Source organism: Dysidea avara, chromosome 1, assembly GCF_963678975.1.
Source record: "Dysidea avara chromosome 1, odDysAvar1.4, whole genome shotgun sequence".
NCBI lineage: Eukaryota > Metazoa > Porifera > Demospongiae > Dictyoceratida > Dysideidae > Dysidea > Dysidea avara.
In genome coordinates this window covers 24,777,204-24,802,382 of record NC_089272.1, presented here as the reverse complement: position 1 = coordinate 24,802,382, position 25,179 = coordinate 24,777,204, and the positions used below count along the sequence as shown (strand labels likewise).

At 35.1% G+C, this 25,179-nt stretch overlaps 2 protein-coding genes across 6 annotated transcripts in view; one reads left to right on the top strand and one right to left on the bottom strand.

Annotated features, from left to right (window-relative positions):
• Nucleotides 1-11,614, top strand: part of LOC136260250 (uncharacterized) — a 35,725-nt gene extending 24,111 nt beyond the window's left edge. For all 5 annotated transcript variants that reach the window (XM_066053950.1, XM_066053936.1, XM_066053958.1 and 2 more), the window contains 4 exons: nt 8,452-8,604; nt 9,853-9,886; nt 10,011-10,356; nt 11,240-11,614. In XM_066053950.1, the coding sequence (XP_065910022.1) occupies nt 8,452-8,604; nt 9,853-9,886; nt 10,011-10,356; nt 11,240-11,332 (626 nt within the window). In that variant the 3' untranslated portion in view covers nt 11,333-11,614. The remainder of the gene's footprint in view (nt 1-8,451; nt 8,605-9,852; nt 9,887-10,010; nt 10,357-11,239) is intronic.
• A 10,202-nt stretch (nt 11,615-21,816) lies between these two features.
• On the bottom strand, nt 21,817-23,602 carry LOC136260241 (uncharacterized). Its single transcript, XM_066053916.1, has 3 exons — nt 23,189-23,602; nt 22,845-23,126; nt 21,817-22,083 (listed from the first exon to the last, which is right to left on the bottom strand). The coding sequence occupies exons 1-3, from the start codon at nt 23,381-23,383 to the stop codon at nt 21,868-21,870; spliced, it is 693 nt and encodes a 230-aa protein (XP_065909988.1). The 5' UTR covers nt 23,384-23,602; the 3' UTR covers nt 21,817-21,867.
• Nucleotides 23,603-25,179: the final 1,577 nt, after the last annotated feature.

Genomic DNA, 25,179 nt, shown 5'->3' with positions numbered 1-25,179 from the left:
CCAATAGTGAATAACATTAGAGCCATTTTTTTAGATTTGAGGTTCGTTTTGTTTCGTTATTGGGAGTTTTTAAAAATAGTTGTTCCAATACTGAATAAAGACAGGGTTAGAATAGGTAGTATTGGAACACTATTTTTGTTGTGTCATTTGTTTTATAGTGTGTCTATATATCGTATTTTCTCATGCAGATTGTTTAGAGATAGCCTTAAGGCTGCCCTTCATTTTTGTTTGCATAAGTACTGGTAATGTAATTTCCCCCTTTCAACTTGAAGGATGCGCTATCTCTGGTAGCCTAAGAGGCCTTCAACGTTGTTTTGAAGTTGTTAAATGTCTATAAAACCAAAAAGGAAGACTTCAAGAAGAGTCGCCATACCTGTATTTCAGACCACCGAGAAGAAACCACCACAGAGCAAAGTTTATGTGTGTGGAAGTTTAATATAAACTTAATTTAGCTTTCAATTCTTACATCCTGGCTGCTTTTTACCATTTAACAATTTTGCTCACGTGGGTGCATACAGACAAATATAGGTAGATAGGTAGGTACACACACACACACGCACGCACGCGCGCGCACACACACACACACACACACACACACACACTTTTACAAAAACAATTTCAGTAAACCAGGCGCATGCCCACAGCCAGCCTTTGGCCAGCTGTGGACACGTTCCTGGTTTAAAAATCATTAATCAAGCATGGTCACTATATATACTTCATTGTACATTCAATGAAATGGTTATGGTTATGGTGGCATAATTTACAATTTATTATACATAAGCTAATGCATTGCTGCAATTGCTAATGTACCTTGCGAAAACAAAAAAAAAAGGGTGCAGCCCTCCAAAAAAGCCAGGATGAAAAATGTGAAATCAAAGGTGATACCAAATGATGGATGGGCAGATTCGACTCAAATTTGGAATGGGAGGTGAAGAAGTTTCCACAGCAAAAATGGTTAATTACTGTTCAGGCACTGTCAAGCTATGGATACACGAAAATGGCATTTTCTTTGTTCCGTAAAATAAGCTGTAAAATACAGACTTGTCTTTTTTTTATGCACCCACACCAGCTGTACTTGGCTGCATGACACACTACTGCATGTGTGTGTGTGTGTGTGTGTGTGTGTGTGTGTGTGTGTGTGTGTGTGTGTGTTGTTTCAATATTTTAGTACTCCAATAGAGCGTAATTTTTTCTGAGCACTTTTAATACAATACAAATATGTAACCGAATTTTGGAAAATCACCCATGTGGGTGCATTTGACACCTACAATATTTAATGATCAAATCACAAACTTTATAGTGCAAATCTACATATTGATGGTTTTAGCCGTTCTCAATACCTTACAATACAAGAAAATTCTTGAAATATTTTCAAAACTGTGCTCATCTCTTATTAGCAACCCACTAAACACGAAAATTCTAATTATTTCATGCACACCCATATGGGTGATTTTCCAAATTCCCTAGTCACATATAATTTCCACTGATACCTTGAGAATATAAAACTTTGTCATTCTAGTGTACTTTCATTTATAAGGTAGAAATCAAGTGACATGAGCAACTGACAGCAGTGGTAGAGTGGTAAAGAGTTTGGAAGTATAGGTATTGAGGTCAAACCCTGGAGAAATTTTCCTGCTAATTTGTGCACATTTTTACTTCTCAGTGACTGCTCTATTAGAGTATCTCAATCTCACTTGTTGGTTTTTGCTTTATATCTCCTTAGCTATGCTTTCATTATTTTTAAACCATATACTGTAAGGGGTGGTCCACAATTTTCTGCTTTTTCGCAAGCGTACAAACCGTACACTAGGGGGGAGGGGGTAAAATTGCATGTACACTTTTAAAAAATGTCGATCACGTGAGTTGGCGAGAAATCCGAATGTAGTGATAAGACTCTAGCAGTAAACCTCTACTGCTACTTATTCAGTGTCCAATTATAAATGGTGGACTAAAGCGAGCTGATGTTGTTAATGCATGGGCCCAAGCCAAGTGTAGCTAGGGTTAGCTACCAATGAAAAGAAGCTTTATGTAAGTTAAAGGAAAGATAAAGCTCATTGAATCTACAAGTAAGACAGTTATCAGCGTGATAACACATACTACAGGCTTTATATACTTTTATAACGGCACTTACTTTTCTTTCTCTTTAGTCTTAGCCTATAGCAATTAACACAGATAAACGGTTACAACTGAATAGCTTGTAGCTACACTGCTTGTTGCTTTTGTTTTCTACCTGCAGAAGGTGTTATTGTGGGTTTAGGAATACTGTTGGGTATGGGAGGCTGGATTATGTGGGTACTAATTTGTTTACATACATAGTTGTGGTAGTTGTGGGTTGTCTATAGAGAAAACCTGTCTCTGCAGAGTGTACCCACATCTCCTGACTCCAGACCACCTCAGACTATGGTGAATACCCAACAAACTAGTACCACTGTTACTACTGCCAGTGTTGAAATGGTTTTGTATGAACACGTTGAAGATAGTCAAGAACTGTTTCTATGATGTGTATGTACACATTTGCAAACGTGCATCAGGTACTAATGCCCGCTGTGTGTAGGAATGTTTCTTTCAGGGATCAGCTTCAAAAGCATCAAAATGATAAGATGCCTAAAAGACAAAACAAATACCATACATGAATTTTGCAATATTAAAAAGTATCCATGTGTTTGTTCTGCTATGCAATGCATTCATGTGTCAACATTTATACAGTGCGCTTTGGGCTGGGGGGGAGGGGGTTAGAAAAAAGAGTACTCTTTGTACGCTTGCAAAAAAGCAGAAAATTGTGGACCACCCCTAAGGTTTGCACTACAACAGTTATTTCATGTACAGACTGATTTTCAAGTATGTGGATTACCTTGTAGGCGTGACAACAAATTGCATAGAGCTCCCTTTTTCCTGTACAAAATTTGTGCTATGAATACGCAGACATTATAGCCCTTCAAATTTGAAGCAAATCAACTATAGCATGTGCAAGTAATGTGTTTTTTTTCTAAACAGGCTGTAGGACCAGATGTTCTACAGACCTTCAGCACTTGTGCTGTAAACCTTAATAAAATTATTATGTCCATTTGGTTCCACCAAGGGGTACTTTGAGATAATAAGTCACCCTCTAGAGTTCATATGGATACATATCCACTCAAAAACAGCCAAGCTGTAAAAAAAGAGTGCGATCCTCAAAAGCCTGGGTGAAAAAAGTTGTGAAATCAAAGGTGGTGGCCAAGAAATGGCTGCAATAATGTTAATGCTAATAAGTTTTAACAATGCATCTCACCCAGGCTTTTGAGCATTGTTAAAACTTATTAGCATTAACATTATTGCAGCCATTTCTTGACCGCCACCTTTGATTTCACAACTTTTTTCACCCAGGCTTTTGAGGATCGCACTCTTTTTTTACAGCTTGGCTGTTTTTGAGTGGATTTCACTTCTTTTTGTATTTTCAAAACTAAGGTTTTGACACTACATCAAGGCCATAGCATTGACTAGAGCAAGTGGATTTCTACCTGGCTCACCTCCAGAACACAAAGAGTCTTAGTTGAAGGTTGCACATCTAGCATAAAGAAAGTATTGTTTGGTGTCCCCCAGGACACTGTCCTTGGACCCCTAATGTTCTTACTATACATTAATGACATAGACCTTAGAGTCCAACCGAGATTGGAACAAATTACCCCACTGAATTATTGATTCTGATTCACTCAATGAATTTTCTGATTATTTTCACTGACAACCAAGGCTGGACCTAGCTACTTATTATTTTATGTATATTAATTATAATTATGTCTTATTTGTGTAGCTACCTATTTAGTTATTGTACATTGTTGTACTGGAGCTGCAATGTTTCAGCTCCATGGGATACTATCAGCAACAAGCTGCCTATCCCAGTCACAAATTAATCAATCAATCAATCAGAGCATTCAATCATAGTTTTGCAGTGACTTTTCTATTAGAGTATCTCGATTTTTGATGCAAAAATGAAAAGATGCAGTTGCTCAACTTTAAACAAAGCAAATCCTGCACCTTTTTACTGGGATATGATTTCCAGACTGTTGTACCCCAAGTTTTGCTAGCATAGCAGTTATTATGATGATTATGATGATGATGATTGGAGCGAGTTGGTCATACTAGTCTGCTCGCAGAACGCCTGGGGTGAAACTAAGTTAATACTACAAATATACCACTGATTGATACGAAAATGGCTCCAATTTGATGAAATAGCTACTAGACTGAGCCTCAAAATGTTGCAACAATAGTATGGTGCTAATGCTCTAATAGAGCGTATTTTTTGCTTTTGCTGAAATCATCTAATAGAACACACATAGAATGTTCTAAAACAATCTAGATTTTCTATTGGTAGATCAGTTTTACTTATTAAGCTAGAATTTTCATTTATAAGGTAGAACTTAAGTGAAGTGATTAGCTAAGATAGCAGTAGTTCAGTGGTTAAGGATACAGGCGTTAGGTATGGAGATCGTTGGTTCGAACTCTGGTCATGATCAGTTCATTTTTTTGAAATTTTTTTGACATTTTTTGCCCCCAGTGACTGCTTTATTAGAGTATCTCAATCCCGCGATTTTACACTTGCTCGGTTTTTGCTTTATAACTTTGTAGCTGTAAGTCTGTTGCTGTTCTAACCACCAAAAGACACTCCTACGATGATCAGCCTATGTACACACAAATTTTCAAGTTATGCCTTTACTCGGTTTACCCTGTAGCCGTGACAAAAGTTTCATCTTTTTTTACGTGAATGAACGCTCATAACTGCTTGGATATTTATCAGATTCATAGCAAACTTGGTACGCGAATGTACCTTTATAGCGATTTCCAACCAACCAATTTTTCACACATATTTTTGCTACTTAAATTACACACCTTCAATAAATGTTTCACAAGCTGCCGTTCCAGTTAAAGGTAGTCAGTGTTTCGTACTTCGTAATACACTTTACTGGGTTAAAATCTATGTAGTATTTATTGAAATATGTCAAATCAAAGTTTGAGAAATAAAAATACCCATAGGAATCCCATACAAATAATTGCGTACGTAATTCTAATTGGAAGAATACAGCACCGGTGATAGCCAAAGTTTCTGAGTGTTTCCGCGTGAATCTGTGGCAGATGAGGACGAAGAAAGTGTTCCTTGGCAAATCGTATATGCTGATTTCGATTTTTCCATGTGTTTTTTGATTGGACGATTGACGTTGGATTATGATGATAATATGGCCCTTTTAAAGGTAAATTGCCATCTAACACTGTTCAGAATTCAGCGTTACAATCACCCTGGGCTTCAAGGCATCGCTCTGCATCAATGCAAGTAGAGTTTGAAGGTGAGCAGTTTGTTGTCTTGCGCGGAATTGCAATATAAGGTTCAAGGTTGAGCATAATCTTTTCAAAAGTGGAGACTGGCATGTGATACCAACCTTACATGGCTTCACACTTACCTGATGTTATATTCTGGTGTATTTACTGTGTTTTGATCCATTTTATAGCAGCTTCAGTGATTGTAATTTTTGTCAGAAACTATTTATAATTTCTCTTTGTAGTATAGTGATGTCATTGTGTTATATAATAATTATTATCCTTAGTGTTTACAATGTGACAAATAAAGCTGAACAGTGTCCAAACAAATCTATTTTAATAAAATATTGGTCTTACATTTTGTTATCTGATTGTCATGTTTCTGAAGTATTTGTTCATTGTGACTTGTGATGCCATGTTATATAATATTACTATTTTTTCTAGTTAGTTATCCTTGAAAATGCATTAGGTATCTGTGTATACTTAGTATTACACAATACACACAGTTTTATTTGTGAATCACTTGCTTTATTCATGTAATATTCTGAGTGGTCAGTCTAGAAAGAAGTGGTCACTCTTGAGAGGTTTTACCTAGCTCATATGCTGTTTTCCATAAAATAGTTATGTGGTGAAAATTTCATGTCATTATTAGTTTCCTATCTAGATTTATGACAATTTGAATATTATGTTTGGTACCATGCAATATATGTAAAAAGCATTGAAAATACTGTACACAAAAATCATCACACTGTCAACTTCTTTTACTTATATCTTTTGATAGGAACCACCAATTGGGGTGGGGTTTGCACTAAAATGACCCTCACAAGTAGCACAATATTTGTCATACCAACGAATGCATGGAATGTTAATTATTTAGTTGGAAATCTCTACTTTATACGCTCTTTACTTGTGCCAAATATCAGAGTTACAAGTTTGTGTTTTATAGCAGTTTTTGCAAAGTGTGTGAAAAGAAATCAAAGCCCCTGTAGCCCCCCTACAGCTTAAGAAAAAGAAAAAAATGAAGAAATTAAAACAAAACTTTGGCCACTCATATCTCAGAAACGGCTTGGGTAATTTCCTTCAAATTTGGTATGTGGTGTGGCCTACCTGGCGGGCACCTCTGTAGTGAAACTGGATCCAATCGGATAAGGGATCACAGAGCTACATAGGTGTGAAAATTGCGTTTTCTTTCTTCCTGTAAATATACTCACGGTGTGGTGTGCCAGCTTCTTGGGCAGCACGACACACTACTGTGTGTCTTGATACTTGAAAGTGACAAGGAGAAAACATCCTGACCACCTGGCAGGCAGACTCCTGTAAGCGTTCAAGCGGTAATCAAATGGCTGCAGGTTCAAGGCTGTCCAGGTCCAGTCATGGATGTTTTTTCTCCTTTCTCACCTTTTCAAACACATTTTATGCAATAACTTTAAACAGGCTGTAGGACCAGGTGTCCTACAGACTTTCGGCACTTGTGCTGTAAAGCCTTAAAAAAATAAAGTGTGCATGCAAAAAGAAAGAATTAGGAATACTGTATGTTCGTAAGAAGATTAAGATGACAAATACGAAGAAAATAAGATGACTTTTGAAGGTGCATATCTCGGTGATGTCCTCGCAGATTCAACTAAAATTTTAAATAGGAAGTGCCTTACCCCAAGGGAGTTTCCACAGCAAATGTAGTTAATGTCATTGAACTCTTGCTGCTACTATTGTCAAATATGTTGGTGATGGCCAAATATCTGGGGGTTGTGACAACAAACTGTTAATTCCTTACATTTAAAATACTGTCATAACTAGGCTTGCGCCAATTATGCCGGCATAATTTTGAGCATAATAGGCTAGCAAAAGCATCAAGCATTATGTCAGCATAATAGAACAATTTTCAAGAATTTTAATTAAAACGTGCAATGAGCGTGCCAAAAATACTGCACAACATGAACACACTGCACATTATTACCACATTAAAAACCTTGCAGTGTTATTGTAGTTATTTTTACTTTTTCTTGACTGATTAGTCAGGCTTTATGGAATTAAGATCGAGATACTCTAATACAGCAGTCAGGAAATGCAGATATACTCTAATTAAACAGTCAGCTCTGGAGCATAATCTTGATTTTGAGAGCATAATATTGAGCATAATAGGCTGGATTACTGAGCACCGCTCAAAAGCATAATAGGCAATTTTTAAAGTGTAAATGGCTCAAGCCTAGTCATAACTGTACTTTATTAAGCTTTGAAATTTCATCAAGTACATTTGGGCATCATGATCTATACATTACAGATCACACCTCAACTGTACTTAATGGAAATACTGTAATTTGCTCTTTTCCTTACAAAACGTTCTTCAATATATGTGACCCAGTCTGACAAAACCGGGCTTATCGTCTATTTAAAAGTATCGAGAAATGCCGGTTTTAAGTGTTTAGTGTGTTGTAGCTCGCCAATGGTTGAAGCTATGTGTACCAAATTTTCACACGTTTTACACCAATTCCTTACCTTCCAGAGCATCCACTGTGCAAGTAGCCAACAACTAAGTTTCCCACCATTTTAGATAGTTTTTAAACCAGGGTTGACTGTATCAGGCGAGCTGCAAATTGGGTGGGAGTGGGGGCCCTGGAAGGCGGGCAAGATGGTGTTCAAAAATTGAAAAGGAAGGCCAAGGGATGAATTAGGCCAAGTTTTGAGCCATTGAGGTCTCAAAACTGGCTAAAATGGAAAGAAATTCACAGCAGAGGCAGTTATTCAATGCCACAGAGCTGTACAGCCACATACAGTCATTCCCAGGCTGACCAGAGCTCCATTAAGGCCCCACACCACACGTATGGATCACCACTGGGCTCGGGAAAAGCAGCCAGCAAAACCAGACCACTCAAGTCTAGCTGATTTTAAATGTGGAATTAGATAGTTTTTTCATGTGGCTGTGTGTCCTGGGTGAAAAATCGAATCTGCTGACATGGGCGATAAGACCGGTTTTCTCAGACTGGGTCACATATATTTTGTTCAACAAATTAAAACTAATAATGGAATTGGATAAACTGGTCTACCAAAATGCAGCTAGTGCATTATACAATGATGGTCTACTAACTCCTTTTTGTCAAAACTGTATGTAATAGCTACATATTATAACATCGTGTTACTGATTTTATTGCATTGTACATTCATGTATAGGTAGTGGTGGTAACAATGACAATGACAGTAGCAGCAGTGATGGTGGCAATGGAGGAATAATTGGAGCTGTTATTGGAATATTAATGGCTCTAGTTGTTACAGGAGTTGTCATCATCATCATCGTGTATTGGTTTTGTTATCATAAGAAAAAAGGTAATTGTGATTGTCAGTGTATTCTGTTGATATTGACCCCATGATGAAATGATAAATAATAGTAGGACACTAAGACCAAGTGAACTAAGTGATTTAGTAACCCTGAAGGACCGAGGCTGTAAAATTCTGAGGGTACTCTACTATGAAATTGCTTAATTTCCATTAGTCACAGTGTCTAACTTACTTACTGCAATGGTTTACATGTACCTTTATAGTCACAGCATGAGTGTGGTGAAAGAGCAGTGAAGAACAGCTGAATAAAGCAGAATATTATTTTTGTAGCTTCTCATCTTGAAGTTCCTACGGCACCCACAAAATAATTATTGCTACACAATCTTATAAGGTTGTGCTAGCCAAATTCTATCAGACCAAACACACACATACATACGTAATTAAAATAAAGTCAAACAAGATACCTGCCATAAGAACACATTTTTTGTACTACACACATCTTAAGAGGTCTTCACAAAGAATAACAAGTACAAATGCTTGTAAACTTGTTTGATGTGATATGCATGATATCCTTAAGTCCATGCTAATAAAGTGTCATATAGTAATAAAACCTCTAACATCCTACGTCAGGTGGCTACTGCTTTATGGCATGCATTAGAGCTATGCATACTTTGGGGATAAATGGGGCAGCCCAGGACATTGCTAGGTGCTAAATGCACTTGCATTTGGCCTAGTGAGGAATTTATCTGCTGTTTTTCTATTGTTATATAGCCAGTACTTAGTCATATAAAGCAGCCTGATTGTGCCTCCTGGGTGCCCAAAATGTGAAATAATGTATTTATACAAATCTGCCACAAGTAGAGATCGTGTGATCGTCATTTGCACGTGCAATGGTGTTGAGTATTAACAATTGTAGTTCCAGTTCTATTAACCGGGATTCAATACTGACTATACCTGAGGCTTCCTTGTCTGTTAACCTTTTTTACAGTGGTAAATTGTGTTTAATCAGGATTCTTGAAAATGAGGACACCTGGACACTTGGTAATGGTCCCAAGATATTCCTTAAAATTGACCTGGAAAACCAGGACACTGATAATCAGGACACTACTGTTTAGCATCACAGTGTTTGCATACATAAAGTTTAGTTTTCAACTAGTTAGTTAGGTGTACACTGCGTGTACTGAGTGCATGTATATATCTGATAGTCAGAATTTTTAATTACTTCCCCTATTAACAAGAAGCTATGCATTCATTGTAATTTATGTTACAGTATAACGTAAATGTGTTCCTCTGTAGATACAGTTGATTATAAGAAGACAACTTTTCAGAGGTAATAGTATAGTAAATACACTGCACACTATACCATACTTGTGTACAGACTGTGTATGTATGTTGATCATTGTGCCTTTTAGACAATACTGTATAAACAAACTATTTTTTTCTGTATACTACAGTATTTCTGAAGGAAATACAGCAGAAGGCACTACTACAGCAACAAAAAATTATGATCTTCAGTCTGAGTCACTTGTTAATGAACAATATACTGATATCCAGAAATTACATAACAAGACTGCTACTATTCCCCATCAAATTGCACCTAATGGAGACGAATATGCTTTACCTACTAAAACAACAAATGATGATTCTGTTAAACAGCCCAAGCCAACACCACTACCAATGGAATGTGCTATCGTTGATCTACAAAAGAAAACCACTGAGAGTCCTCCACAGCAACTGGTCACTGGATATGATGTAATTAAAGATGATGATGTTGATGATAAAAAACCTGCTAATCAAGGAGTAAGTATGATGGTGCATTGTTGAGCAATAGATGTTTACTCAATATACTTCCTATGTAAGAATCGATGGCTTAGACATAAAAAGTGAAATACTGTCAGTATGCATATGTGTAGTTCAGATTTGGATTCTCTATGAAGCATGTGCCTTTTCTCTTGCCTTTATGTTTCATGATAATGAAATATTCTGCATGGAGGTATCAAAGTACCATATTTCCCTAAAGAAGAAACACACAGTATCGAAATTAAATTAATCACAGCAGATGCTGAACACATTTGCAGTACATTAAATCATCACAAACAACTTGTTTACATGCTTTTTGCTTTGTGACTACGTTAGTGTGTATAAACTGTGCAAGTTTTAGTGTTTATTTGGTGGGTGTTATAAACTGTCTGGTAGGCAAATATCAATTAGCTAAGTCAAGAGCATAAGAAGCTATTTTGTATCTGGTCCAGCTGTGATTGCGCAGGAGAACTAGCACCACTGTTATAGCTACTACTGACAGACTTTCTTGTGAGGCTTGTGCTCAATATTTATGGACTGTCTAAACTACACAATCAATGGTGCATGATGCAGGATGGTGTATTTGGGGCAAATGTCTCTTTCCCACCCACCTCCACTTTCCAGGTATCCAAGTGCATGCACATTGGCACTGATGATATAATGCAATAATAACATACAAGTAGCTATCTCACTCAATAAGTGTAAAACTGAACTAGAGATTTCCTCCCGACTGCCTACTTGGGTGTGCCCCTCCCTTTGATAACTCCTTTATCCTCCCCTGACAATATAAATATATCATAACAGTTTTAATAAGTGTATTTTGTCTTGTATTTGTGTATTTCCTAGTACCACAAGTAATATGTGAATGTGTGTACCACTTTAGCTCAACTATGCTGTTCTAGAGGATATACCTACTACTGAAAATACCTTTCATCTGGAGAAAGATCTTTCTTCAACTTATGCTCAAATTGCATAACTACATTGCATTGCCAGACTTGTTATTTTAACCTTGAGATACACACCCCATAGCCATTGAAATTTTTGTAATTACCCCTTTAATAGTCTTCTTTTATTGTAGTCTCATTTTACTGTAATGTGTGCAGATCTGAACTGATGCCTTACTAGTTTATGTTTGCAATACATGGCAACCACAACTCTGATTGCTCACATCATATGATAATTAGCAATTACCAGAAATATGATTAACACCAACTATTTTTTATACAGTCCAGTACACCAATTTGATTGTATTAGTTGACTCTCATAAAATCACCTAAGTATAATATGTACTTCTACCAATTTCTGCACTCACAGTAAATAGCATGACAATAATTTTATACAGTACATTGATGGTTCTATAGTAGTTGTACCATATATAGCTCATAAAGCTCAAATTGATTTATTGCATATACACTGGTTGCTATATAGGTCTGCCAGAGCCTTTGATCAACATATACCTGTTTAAATAACCTTGTTTTATTCATACTTTATTTTCATGCAAAAAAAATTTCATGGTAACTTATTGATGTAAAATAAATTACAGCGAATGAAACTTATTTTATGCAAGTAATTTAATGTGACTACTCTGTTGGAGTATCTTAATCTTTTCTAGCACTGGTAGCTAAAAATTTTGCCATGTTTAATGTCTTAGTTGAAAGCCAATGGTTACAGTATGAAAAGCAGCAGCAAGCCACACAGTTAATTTTGGCTAGTCTCTTGCATGTATCCTTATGATGGACAGGTTTGTTGCGTCTTTAAAACACCACTATTTCATAGCTTCACTGTGGCTAAGCTCCTATTGAGATAACCAATTGCAAGGCAGCTGCAAAATAAATTTTTGCTTTAATTATTGGTATTGCAAGATAGTCTAATAGAGCAGTCATGGTTACAAAATTTTATACTTTATAGCTACATATTTGTGTGTGCTGGCCACATCTTACATGGTCACATTGCCGAAGTTTAATGTCAAAATAGGCCAAAGCCTATAAGAACTGTGCTTGCATAGACACATCATGTAAACCAAAATTAATAGATTAACAATTTCGTGATGCAAGACACAGTAATTTTACTTTGAATTCCACAATTCCCCTTAAATCCTTCTTTTAAGATGTTTTTGCAATACAACAAAGTAGCTATATACATATAATTATGATGGTTACATACAAATGTTGTACTGTATGTGCATTTTCAAAGTAACATGTAACTGCATGTGTGTAAGCAACAGTATAAAATGGCAGAGGTAGAGGGTCAAACTGCACTATATGGTGGGATAATATAGCCTGTAAAGTCCTATGGCATCATACAGATAACTCAGTGCATCATACAGTGATTTGTGTTGATTGGTGACTAATTATAAGTGTAGTGGGAGCACTTTGTGAGTGTATGCGTACACAACTACATGTGAGGAGACTGAGGCTACTGAGTGAAAGAACAGTGTACTCAAGAAAACTATGGCATATTGCAAATAAGAACTTGGTACAAAGAGAAAGACACAGGCAGCTAACTTAGAAAGCCACGAACATCAACTTCTCACATGACGTCCTTAATTCGAGATTTCATTATACTGCCTTGACAGTTCTAGTGAAAGTGATGCACGACACATGTCTAGATGGAGTTTCAATCTTTGGGATTCCATGTAGACCACCAGCCAAAACTATATAGATATATATATATATATACATATAATAACGTGTTAATTTACAAGAGGAAATGAAGGTATGCAGGTTACTCTATGGGTTCAATTTTCACAGCCTTTCTATCAGCTAGTTATTATGTGTATACCTCAATATCTTGAAGAATATCAGTCAGTGTTTGAAGATACTCAAGCACACTGTTTAAATTGCTGATATCTTCAGTATTATTCACTCTCTTCAAGCTGTAACTTTGCTCAACAAAATATTCTCTGAATAAAGAATTTGTAACTGATATTTTATAGCCATTGCAGTTGTGAAAACACTACTTGTGAAATCAAACTGCTGTAATGATAGATTGACAATGGTGAGTTCAGAAGAATTGTTGGAATGCTCTGTTGGTAGTACAACTGCCTTTCTATGCTATATGGAGTTTAAAGAATTTAAACGAGGTTAATGATGGAAGCGAACTGTGTGGGCACCCTCCATTCAATTATCAATCTAATAGTCACGAGTGCGCATTAGTCAGAATCTAAATGTATGCGTATTTTCATAATTTATTCTTTTAAACTGTGCATATATACAGACTTGAAATGGTATCAAGGATTGCATGGGAATCAATTATTGTTGGATCTGATTCACTTAATGAATTTTCTGATTATTTTCACTGACAACCAAGGCTGGACCTACTTATTATTTTATGCATATTAATTATAATTATGTTGTATTTGTGTACCTATTTAGTAATTGTACATTGTTGTACTGGAGCTGCGACGTTTCAGCTCCATGGGATACTATCAGCAACAAGCTGCCTATCCCAGTCACAAATCAATCAATCAATGTGAATGCTATTTATTATTTTTAATAATTATGTTTCTTGTATGCACGTGTTTTTATACCTATACATTATCTGCACATTAAGTAGTTCTGGAACCAGATGTCCATGTGTCTATAGTGACAGTGGAAACATGTTTACTGTATACCTGCTAAACATTGCAATAATTAATTAGTAACAATATGTGAATATGTTTTAACCTTTTATACAATAAAAAGGAAGATTTCAACATCCTTAATTATAAATAAACAGTGTATGTAGGTTGCTATGGTAGTTATAATAAAGCAGTTAAAGGGGCAATGTGCTGTTTACAACAATTGATTATTTTGGGGTCCAATAAAATCATGTGATGCATGTACTTTACCACCTGTAACACGAACTTGACAAGATACACAATGCAACCAGCTAGTCTTGGACAAGCGTTGAGTGGCTTCCATATATCAAAACATAATACAGCATGTAAACAGCACATTGTCCCTTTAAAGTATATTTTTTGGATGCATAAACAAGACTGTTAATTTTTCACATGAAAAGTATGCTCCATATAAGTGAAACCATTTCCTAAACAATTAACCTTACAGTCATGTGACTAATTATCGCATACTATATAGTACAATGAGCATGAACAATTGCACAACAACTTGTTGTGCTTTGTTGGTTGACAAAATTCAATGAATATTAGTTTATACCAAATATGTGTGATACTGCTAACCATAACTATGTAAACACATACGTAAGCCTTTTACATCACAATAACCGTGTGTGTAGGTGTACTCTACATATGGGGGAAGAAAATGTAGGGCTGTACTGATACCAATATTATATCAATATCGGTACCAATATTACGAGTATTGGTATCAGTTAATTGCAAGCCTATAGATACATCACTTGTGTACTGTATATGTACTAGTAAAAGTACATTAAGTACTATTAAAAGCACTTTACTTTCACAAGTTCTTTGTGAACGAGTGGGAAGGTTCTTGAGTACTATGAACTGGCCTGGGTTCAATTCTCCAGGTGATAATCCTTTTTTTTTTCATTTTATTATTTTTTTGAGGGTTTTTTGTACCGCTTTTTTAGTTCAGTCTAAAAAGAAGTGAAATCTAATCCAAAACAACCAAGCTGTAAAAAAAGAGTGCAGCCCTCAGGAAGGCTATGGTGAAAAAAGATGTGAAATCCAAGGTGGCAGCCAAGAAATGGCTGTGATGATAGGTTAATGGTAAAAATTTTAATAATGACAATTAGGGTGAATTTTGTGCCGCTAGATATTATTATCACAATAATGCATATCGGTTACACTTTTCAAGTATCTGCTGAATATTTAGTATCATATATAGAAAACCTGTATCGGAAATAGACAAAAAATATTGGATATCAGTATCGGCTGTAAAATGTGGCATCGGTACAGCTCTAAGAAAATGTCCAACTACTCTTGTCTCACATATATACAAGTCAGTGTAGTCTAGTTGGATGTTTCAAGTACATTTCCTTGTAGACGGTACAGTTACTTGTAGGTTACTAGAGAGGAGTCTTCTGTACTAATTAACTACATAGCACAGATATCCGCCAAGTGGACCCTGTGTGATATTGTATAGCGTGATTGCTGTACCATCATTGATACCTATAATCAGTGTGTAGCATGACCATACAAGGGAATCTGTACATTTGATGTATATAAGAAAACATTAATAATTTTCATGATCTAGCTGTGAATATAATTTTCCAGTATAGGTAGTTTCCAGTGCCTCTTAAAAATTTCTAACATAAAAACTATTGAATTTTGTGTATATGCACAGCTGTATATACAGTACATGTATCATACAGTCCGTCAAACTGCTTCGATGCTGACTTGAATCCATAAAAGTTCATTTGTGCTGTACCTTACATGGGTGCAGTTGACAGATGAAAAGGTAATATATCTTTTAACTGGCCTCACAAATGCAAGAGGTAATTTTGAGGAATTCATTTTAAGCATTCAATGAAGACCATTTGATTCTTTAATGTAAAATGTGTATATTATTTAAGCCATAGATTTTTCTTTGTCTCACAAGAAATCCTTTCTATTGGATGGCTTTATTTGTGTGTGCATCCAATATGTATAATGTTAACCATGTATAGTAGATTTGCATTGTGTTATGTACAGTGTGTCAAAACTATTAACCTTGATATTCAAATTGTTTGAGGTTCAATTCTTTGCTGTGCTAACTTCCCCGGAAAAATGATCCTGCATGAATACTATAAGCAAGATCTTGCAAGAAAATTTGTTCAGCTCCAGGATCTTACAAGACTCTTGAAGGGTCATTTTTTGCTGGGTTACAATGGAAGAATCATTATTAAAATGTCCTGAACAAAAACGTTCCGGTATAGGGCAGAGTTTCCTATAGCTTTCTTGAAAAACTCTTGAAAATTTTCAGGAACTGTTATGGAAAGTCTGTAGGAAATTCTGCCCTGTATACTGCAACTTTCTTGTCCAGGAAATTTCAATATTCTTGGCCAGTGTTATTGTTGATCTAGTTGCTCTTTCAGCAATAAACTTTATACTTGTACATTTTCATGTTACCACAGACTAAGTATCCACCTCTTTGTTGGTCACACAGACAAACATGTGACCAGTCACAATGGAACTGGGGTCATCAACTGCATACAATATACTATCAAATGTATACTCTGTGTCTTGGCTAGAAATGAGTAGCACTATTGTGCTACACTATATCCCACACTAATTACAGAATAGGTCAATCATTTCAATTTTGTATACACAGCATTCTAAAATAGCTCAGCTTAGATTATGTATACACAACCAGTAGCTATACACTATTTCATTTTGGGTAGAAAGGAATTTTCAAATAAAGATGGTATGTGATGATGAAGTTAAACAGATTGCATCTAAATGACAAACTCCTCCTCCATGCAGACAGAGCACTTGTACACCCACCTACTCCAGTTGAGCAATCAGTATAGTGTTAAAGAAAGAAGACCCTTAGGCATGTGTGTTGATGATAGGCAGAAGTAAAAAGATATAATATTTCTTCAAAATGTACTGTATGTATATACAAAATTAATTGTGGCATAGAATGCAATTTTAGTAGTTTATTTAGTTCCTTTGATAAAAATGCAGTTGGTATAATGGGCATACCATCTAATAGAAAGTACAATTGTATGAGCAATCATTTTGTGAAACAAGAACCACTGCACATACAGTGCTGTGGTATTGGATCCTGCCATTCCTTGGGGTAACTCCATACTCTAGTCCAGTGCACATGCTTCAGGTCTCCAACACAGAAGTACCATTAGCACAATTATCTTCATTAAAGAATTCACAATATGCTCTCCTGTACTCACTGGGACTAAACACTATGCAATGTTTAGTTGATAAATTTTTCTATTGTAAGAAAATAGAAAATTATTCCCTGTAATAATCATCAAAGTTAACTACAGTACCGAGACACACATACGTACACATTACAGTATATCATCAGATATCTAGTAAAACTATGGATTCTCAAGTATGGTAATTACATTAGTGCTGGATAAATATTATTATAGATTTTTGACTACTCTCTACAATTACATGATCGAGATTTGCTAATAAAAGATTACTTGCCATGCCTACTAGACAAACTGTTAAGGAAAATGAGTTTAAAATCAGTGTATAGATGGATTATGCCGTCATTATTTTATTCCTTGCTTCCCGTCACTACCCACATAAATTTTTAGGTATAGTAGGCACACCAAAGTTTAATTATTTGATTACAGATTACTAGCCTTTTCAGCCTAAATCCTGAATCTCAATGACAATCATACACTCAAATATCACTCAAGTGTAGAATTACCTGCCCATATCAGTTTTACAATGTCAGGTTTATAACTTTTAAAGTATCAGTACACACATTGTATTAAAGTTCTCATGTAAATATTCCTGACACACAAATTAAAGTGCATTCATTTAATTCCATAAATCAAAATTAAATTTCATGGCTCTCATAATGTCACTTGTTACAAATGCATCATGTGAGTGGTAAATGTGGTATAAATAACTACTTGACCTATATAGTATCCAAGCATTTGCAGTATTAGTTTCAACCTTATATTTACATTAGCATGCACAGCTATGTATCCACAAGAAGTACTGTACTTTGCATATACATTGTACGTAATACTAATATAAGAAGAGTATACAGTAGTATAGTATTTCTGTATTAGCAATATAAAACTTGATCTATACAAAGAGGCCATGTAACCAATTGCAAGGACCTCAATGGCATGATCCAATATGTGACAAAGCTATAGGTAATTCCCTGGGTGCAGTATAATTATATCTGCTACCTTATATGGTTACCTCAATGTCTTGAAGAATATCAGTCAGTGTTTGAAGATACTCAAGCACACTGTTTATTTTGCTGATATCTTCTGTATTATTCACTCTTTTCATTACAAACTGTTATTTTGCTCAACAAAATATTCTCCTCTGAATAAAGAATTCTGTAACTGATATTTTATAGCCATTGCAGTTGTGAATATACTACACGTGAAATCAAACTGCTGCAGTGATAAATTGACAATGTCAAGTTCATGATCAGAAGAATTGTTGGACTGTTCTGTTAGTAGTACAACTGCTTTTCTATGCTATAGAGTAAATAATACAATGAAGAGTATAGTACACAATTAGTTCACTGCATATATACCTTCACCATGTACTGGACTTGTAGTTTAATAAGATCAGATGTACAATAGAACTGTTGTGTCTTGTAGCCAATAGATATTCCACTGTCCCGCTTGTTCTTCATTGGAGCACTGAGTGTAACAATGATCATAGTTATTAGGAAAATTGTAGTAATTGAAAGCTCATATCCTAAAGCCTTCATGCTGAAACTAGCCATCTGTTGCTACTGAAGTATACTTTACAGGGTTCTTGTGTAATGCCACAGTGCAAGCAGAGCTTCCTTTATACTCCAAGACCACATGATTTGTGATGTCACTTTATGAAATATACAATATTGGATGTACACAAAGTAATCACTTGGAATGTACACTAGCAACAAATTAAGGCATCTATGACCATAAATGAAATTTAAAATAACAGAAGTGCTGGAAACCATATAGAATCACTGCTATTTCATTATTGTAGGTGATGTAGCACTAGAAACAATAAAACTTGTACATGTTGATAATAAATAAATACAGTAAGGTCCTTCAATACCTACCAGAATATTATTTTACCATACTAATATAATTTCAGCTAAATGGTGTAGCAAATTCATTCCATAATGCTGCTAATTGTTATGTTTGATGGACTTATAGTAGAAGATACTGAAACATTCTCTATAATACATACAGTACTTGTGTCATGTTCCAGCCAGTTTCCATCCAATAATTATGGCTACTGATACCATGGCTACTATATAGGAGTTTTGTGTATGTAACTACAAGTGTGATAATTATCAGTCAAGTACAATGTTGCTCATATATAGACTTGAAATGGTATCAAAAGGACAGTACAATACACAAGCACAAATGCATCAGAATTACTGTGAATGATATTTAATATGTTTCTTGTATGCATGTGTTTTTGTACCTATACATTATCTGCAAATTAAGTAGTTCTGGAACCAGATGTCCATGTGTCTATAGTGACAGTGAAAACATGTTTACTGTATAACTGCTAAATATTGCAGTAATTAATTAGTAACAATATGTGAATATGTTTTAACCTTTTATACAATATAAAGGAAGATTGCAACAAAGTGTTCTCCATATAAGCGAAACCATTTCCTAAACAATTAACCTTACAGTCATGTGACTAATAACCACATACTATATAGTACAATGAGCATGAGCAATTGCACAATAATTTGTTGTGCTTTGTTGGTTGAAAAATTCAATGAATATACTAAATATGTGTGATACTGTAACTATGTAGTCAACATACGTAAGCCTTTTACATCACAATAACCGTGTGTGTAGGTGTACTGTACATATGGGGGAAGAAAATGTCCAACTACTCTTGTCTCACATATATACAGGTGTAGTCTAGTGGGATGTTTCAAGTACATTTCCTTGTAGACGATACAGTTACTTGTAGGTTACTAGAGAGGAGTCTTCTGTACTAATTAACTACATAGCACAGATATCCGCCAAGTGGACCCTGTGTGATATTGTATAGCACCATCACTGATACCTATAATTAGTGTAGCATGACCATACAAGGGAATCTGTACATTTGATGTATATAAGAAAACATCAATAATTTTCATGATCTAGTTATGAATATAATTTTCCAGTATAGGTAGTTGCCAGTGCCTGTTAAAAATTTCTAACATAAAAACTATTGAATTCTGTGTATATGCACAGCTGTATGTACAGTACATGTATCTTACAGTCCATCAAAGTGCTTCAATGCTGACTTGAATCCATACAAGTTTCATTTGTGCTGTGCTTTACATGGATGCTCTTGGCAGATGAAAAGGTAATATATCTTTTAACTGACCTCACAAATGCAAGAGGTAATTTAAGACCATTTGATTCTTCAATGTAAAGTGCATATTATATTTAAGCCATAGTTTTTTCTGTCTCACATGAAATCCTTTCTATTGGATGGCTTTATTTGTGTGTGCATCCAATATGTATAATGTTAACCTTCTATAGTAAATGTGCATTGCGATGTGTACAGTGTGTCAAAACTATGACTTTGATATTCAAATTGTTTGAGGTTCAATGCTTTGCTGTGCTAACTTCCCAGGCAAAATGATCCTGCAAGAATACTATGCAAGATCTTGCAACAAAATCTATCAGGGAGGATCTCGTAAGACTCTAGCAGGAACTGTAGTATTTCCTACAGACTTTCCATAACAGCTTCTGCAATTTACAGAAAATTTTCAAGAGTTTTCAAGAAAGTCTATAGGAAACTCTGCCCTATACTGGAGCTTTCTTGTTCAGGAAATTTTAATATTGATTCTTTCCTGTATACTGACTGCAACTTTCTTGTCCAGGAAATTTCAATATTCTTGGCCAGTGTTATTGTTGATCTAGTTGCTCTTTCAGCAAGAAACTTTATACTTGTACATTTTCATGTTACCACAGACTAAGTATCCACCTCTTTGTTGGTCACACAGACAAACATGTGACCGGTCAAAATGGAACTGGGGTCATCAACTGCATATCAAATGTATACACTGTGTCTCGGCTAGAAATGAGTATAACACCTGCTCACACTATTGCGTTACACTATGTCCCACACTAATTACAGAATAGGTCAATCATTTGTATACACAGTATTCTAAAATAGCTCAGCTTAGATTATGTACACACAACCAGTATACACTATTTGATTTTCAAATAAAGATGGTATGTGATGATGAAGTTAAACAGATTGCATCTACTGTAAATAACAAGCACCTCCGGTCCTCCATGCAGACAGAGCACTTGTACACACAACTACTTCAGTTGAGCAATCAGTATAGTGTTAAACAAAGAATACCCTTAGGCATGTGTGTTGATAATAAGCATAAGTATAAGACTTCAAAATGTACTGAATATTAGCGTTGCGCCAATATGAGATTTGGCCGATATTCTGATAACCGATATTCAATAATGTTTTCAAGCCGATAAACATAGCCGATCTGATATGGTATTGCAAGGCTATCTTCCGCCAAATGTTACTTATTTAAAAGACCAATTTAGTTCATTTATAGTGGCAGTAGTGCTGCAACAATAGCTGACATTATATTTAAGCAGTAATAACAACATTGCAATGCAACTCAAGGTGTTTATTAATATCGTTTGAAGCACACAAGCTTGCATTTCTCTATGAAAACATATATCTGTATTTGCTACTTATTCCATCATGCAACCGATCCGATACCGATATACTAAAATACAGCTGATATATGGTTTTTCCGATAACCGATCCGATTATCAGTGCAACACTGTTGAATATATATACAAAATTAATTGTGGCATAGAATGCAATTTTAGTAGTTTATTTAGTTCCTTTGATAAAAATGCAGTTGGTATAACATGAAATAGAAAGTACAATTGTATGAGCAGTCATTTTGTGAAACAAGAACCACTGCACATACAGTGCTGTGGTAATGGATCCTGCCATTCCTTGGGGTAACTCCGTACTCTAGTCCAGTGCACATGCTTCAAGGTCTCCAACACAGAAGTACCATTAGCACAATTATCCTCATCAAATAATTCACAATATGCTCTCCTGTACTCACTGGGACTAAACACTATGCAATGTTTAGCTGACAAAATTTCCTATAGTAAGAAAACAAAAATTATTACCTGTAATAATCATCAAAGTTAACTACAGTACTATGTAACTTGAGACACACATACACATTACAATATATCATCAGATATCTAGTAAAACTATGGATTCTCAAGTATGGTAATTATATTAGTGCTGGATAAATATTATTATAGATTTTTGACTACTCTCTAGCATTGACAATGGAGAATAGGTGAATACTAGCTATAGCTATACTTTTGTAGCCATGCTTAATATGTGACATGCTTTATAATACCAGACTACAATGTCGAGTTTACAACTTTTAAAGCATCAGTACACACATTGTAATAAAGTTCCCATGTAAATATTTCTGACACACAAATTAAAGTGCATTCTTTTAATTCCACAATTCAAAATTAAATTTCATGGCTCTCATAATTTCACTTGATTACAAATGTGTAATGTGAGGGGTAAATGTGGTATAAATAACTACTTGACCTATATAGCATCCAAGCATTTGCAGTATTAGTTTCAACCTTATATTTACATTAGCATGCACAGCTATGTATCCACAAGAAATACTGTACTTTGCATATACATTGTACGTAATACTAATACAAGAAGAGTATACAGTAGTACAGTATTTCTGTATTAGCAATATAAAGCTTGATCCATACGAAGAGGCCATGTAACCAATTGCAAGGACCTCAATGGCATGATACAATATGTGACAAAGCTATACGTAATTCCCTGGGTGCAGTATATATCTGCTACTTTATATGGTTACCTCAATGTCTTGAAGAATATCAGTCAGTGTTTGAAGATACTCAAGCACACTGTTTATTTTGCTGATATCTTCTATATTATTCACTCTTTTCAAACTGTCATTTTGCTCAACAAAATATTCTCCTCTGAATAAAGAATTCTGTAACTGATATTTTATAGCCATTGCAGTTGTGAATATACTACACGTGAAATCAAACTGCTGCAGTGATAGATTGACAATGTTGAGTTCATGATCAGAAGAATTGTTGGACTGTTCCGTTGGTAGTACAACTGCTTTTCTATGCTATAGAGTAAATAATACAATGAAGAGTAAAATAGTACACTATTAGTTCACTGCATATATACCTTCATCATGTACTGGACTCGTAGTTTAATAAGTTCAGATGTACAATAGAACTGTTGTGTCTTGTAGCCAATAGATACTCCACTGTCCCGCTTGTTCTTCATTGGAGCACTGTGTGTAACAATGATCAAAGTTATCAGGAAAATTGTAGTAACTGAAAGCTTATATCCTAAAGCCTTCATGCTGAAACTAGCCATCTGTTGCTACTGAAGTATACTTTACAGGGTTCTTGTGTAATGCCACAGTGCAAGCAGAGCTTCCTTTATACTCCAAGGCCACATGATTTGTGATGTCACTTCATGAAATATACAATATTGGATGTACACAAAGTAATCACTTGGAATGTACACTAGCAACAAATTAAGGCATCTATGACCATAAATGAAATTTAAAATAACAGAAGTGCTGGAAACCATATAGAATCACTGCTATTTCATTATTGTAGGTGATGTAGCACTAGAAACAATAAAACTTGTACATGTTGATAATAAATAAATACAGTAAGGTCCTTCAATACCTACCAGAATATTATTTTACCATGCTAATATAATTTCAGCTAAATGGTGTAGCAAATTCATTCCATAATGCTGCTAATTGTTATGTTTGATGGACTTATAGTAGAAGATACTGAAACATTCTCTATAATACATACAGTACTTGTGTCATGTTCCAGCCAGTTTCCATCCAATAATTATGGCTACTGATACCATGGCTACTATATAGGAGTTTTGGGTATGTAACTACAAGTGTGATAATTATCAGTCAAGTACAATGTTGCTCATATATAGACTTGAAATGGTATCAAAAGGACAGTACAATACACAAGCACAAATGCATCAGAATTACTGTGAATGATATTTAATATGTTTCTTGTATGCATGTGTTTTTGTACCTATACATTATCTGCAAATTAAGTAGTTCTGGAACCAGATGTCCATGTGTCTATAGTGATAGTGGAAACATGTTTACTGTATAACTGCTAAACATTGCAGTAATTAATTAGTAACAATATGTGAATATGTTTTAACCTTTTATACAATATAAAGGAAGATTGCAACAAAGTGTTCTCCATATAAGCGAAACCATTTCCTAAACAATTAACCTTACAGTCATGTGACTAATTACCACATACTATATAGTACAATGAGCATGAGCAATTGCACAATAATTTGTTAAATGTGCTTTGTTGGTTGAAAAAATTCAATGAATATACTAAATATGTGTGATACTGCTAACTATGTAGTCAACATATGTAAGTCTTTTACATCACAATAACCGTGTGTGTAGGTGTACTGTACATATGGGGGAAGAAAATGTCCAACTATTCTTGTCTCACATATATACAGGGTAGTCTAGTGGGATGTTTCGAGTACATTTTCTTATAGATGGTACAGTTACTTGTAGATTACTAGAGAGGAGTCTTCTGTTCTAATTAACTGCATAGCACAGATATCTGCCGAGTGCACCCTGTGTGATATTGTGTAGCATGATTGCTGTACCATCATTGATACGTGTAATCAGTGTGTAGCATGACTATACAAGGGAATTATCCAAGATCAGAGATTTTAAAAATATCAAGTTGTGGGTAACAAATAATGTATACTGGTAATGTATACTGAATGCAGAATGTCCTCAAAGCAATTTAGCATTCCATACAATCTTGAATTCATTTGAAAATGAAATCATCTAGTGCTGTGCATGGAATTAATTACAAGTGTTTTTTAAGCAAAACAGCAGTGTTTGCCATATGACTGTATGGGGTTTAAAAATATTTGCTGTGGGAACAATTTTACTAAATCTACAAAATTTCTGTGACAGTTCCAATCTAGGTCCCTGAATGTTTTCTTAAAAATTGTAACTTAAAGATTTTTCTAGTGTATAATATTATGCTATATGCAAATGTCAATCACACAAATAGTATGTTTTACTTGCTGTAGTATATATCGACACAGGTATCACACGTACATTTGTATGTGTGCTTTAAAAGGACATG

What these genes read in the sequence shown, in the direction of transcription:
- LOC136260241 (XM_066053916.1), bottom strand. Translation starts at nt 23,383, where the DNA reads ATGGCTAGTTTCAGCATGAAGGCTTTAGGATATAAGCTTTCAGTTACT. An exon ending in GAGTCCAGTACATGATGAAG is followed by an intron (nt 23,127 to 23,188) that starts GTATATATGCAG and finishes TTTACTCTATAG; the next exon opens with CATAGAAAAGCAGTTGTACT. An exon ending in ATATTCTTCAAGACATTGAG is followed by an intron (nt 22,084 to 22,844) that starts GTAACCATATAA and finishes TTCTTACTATAG; the next exon opens with GAAATTTTGTCAGCTAAACA.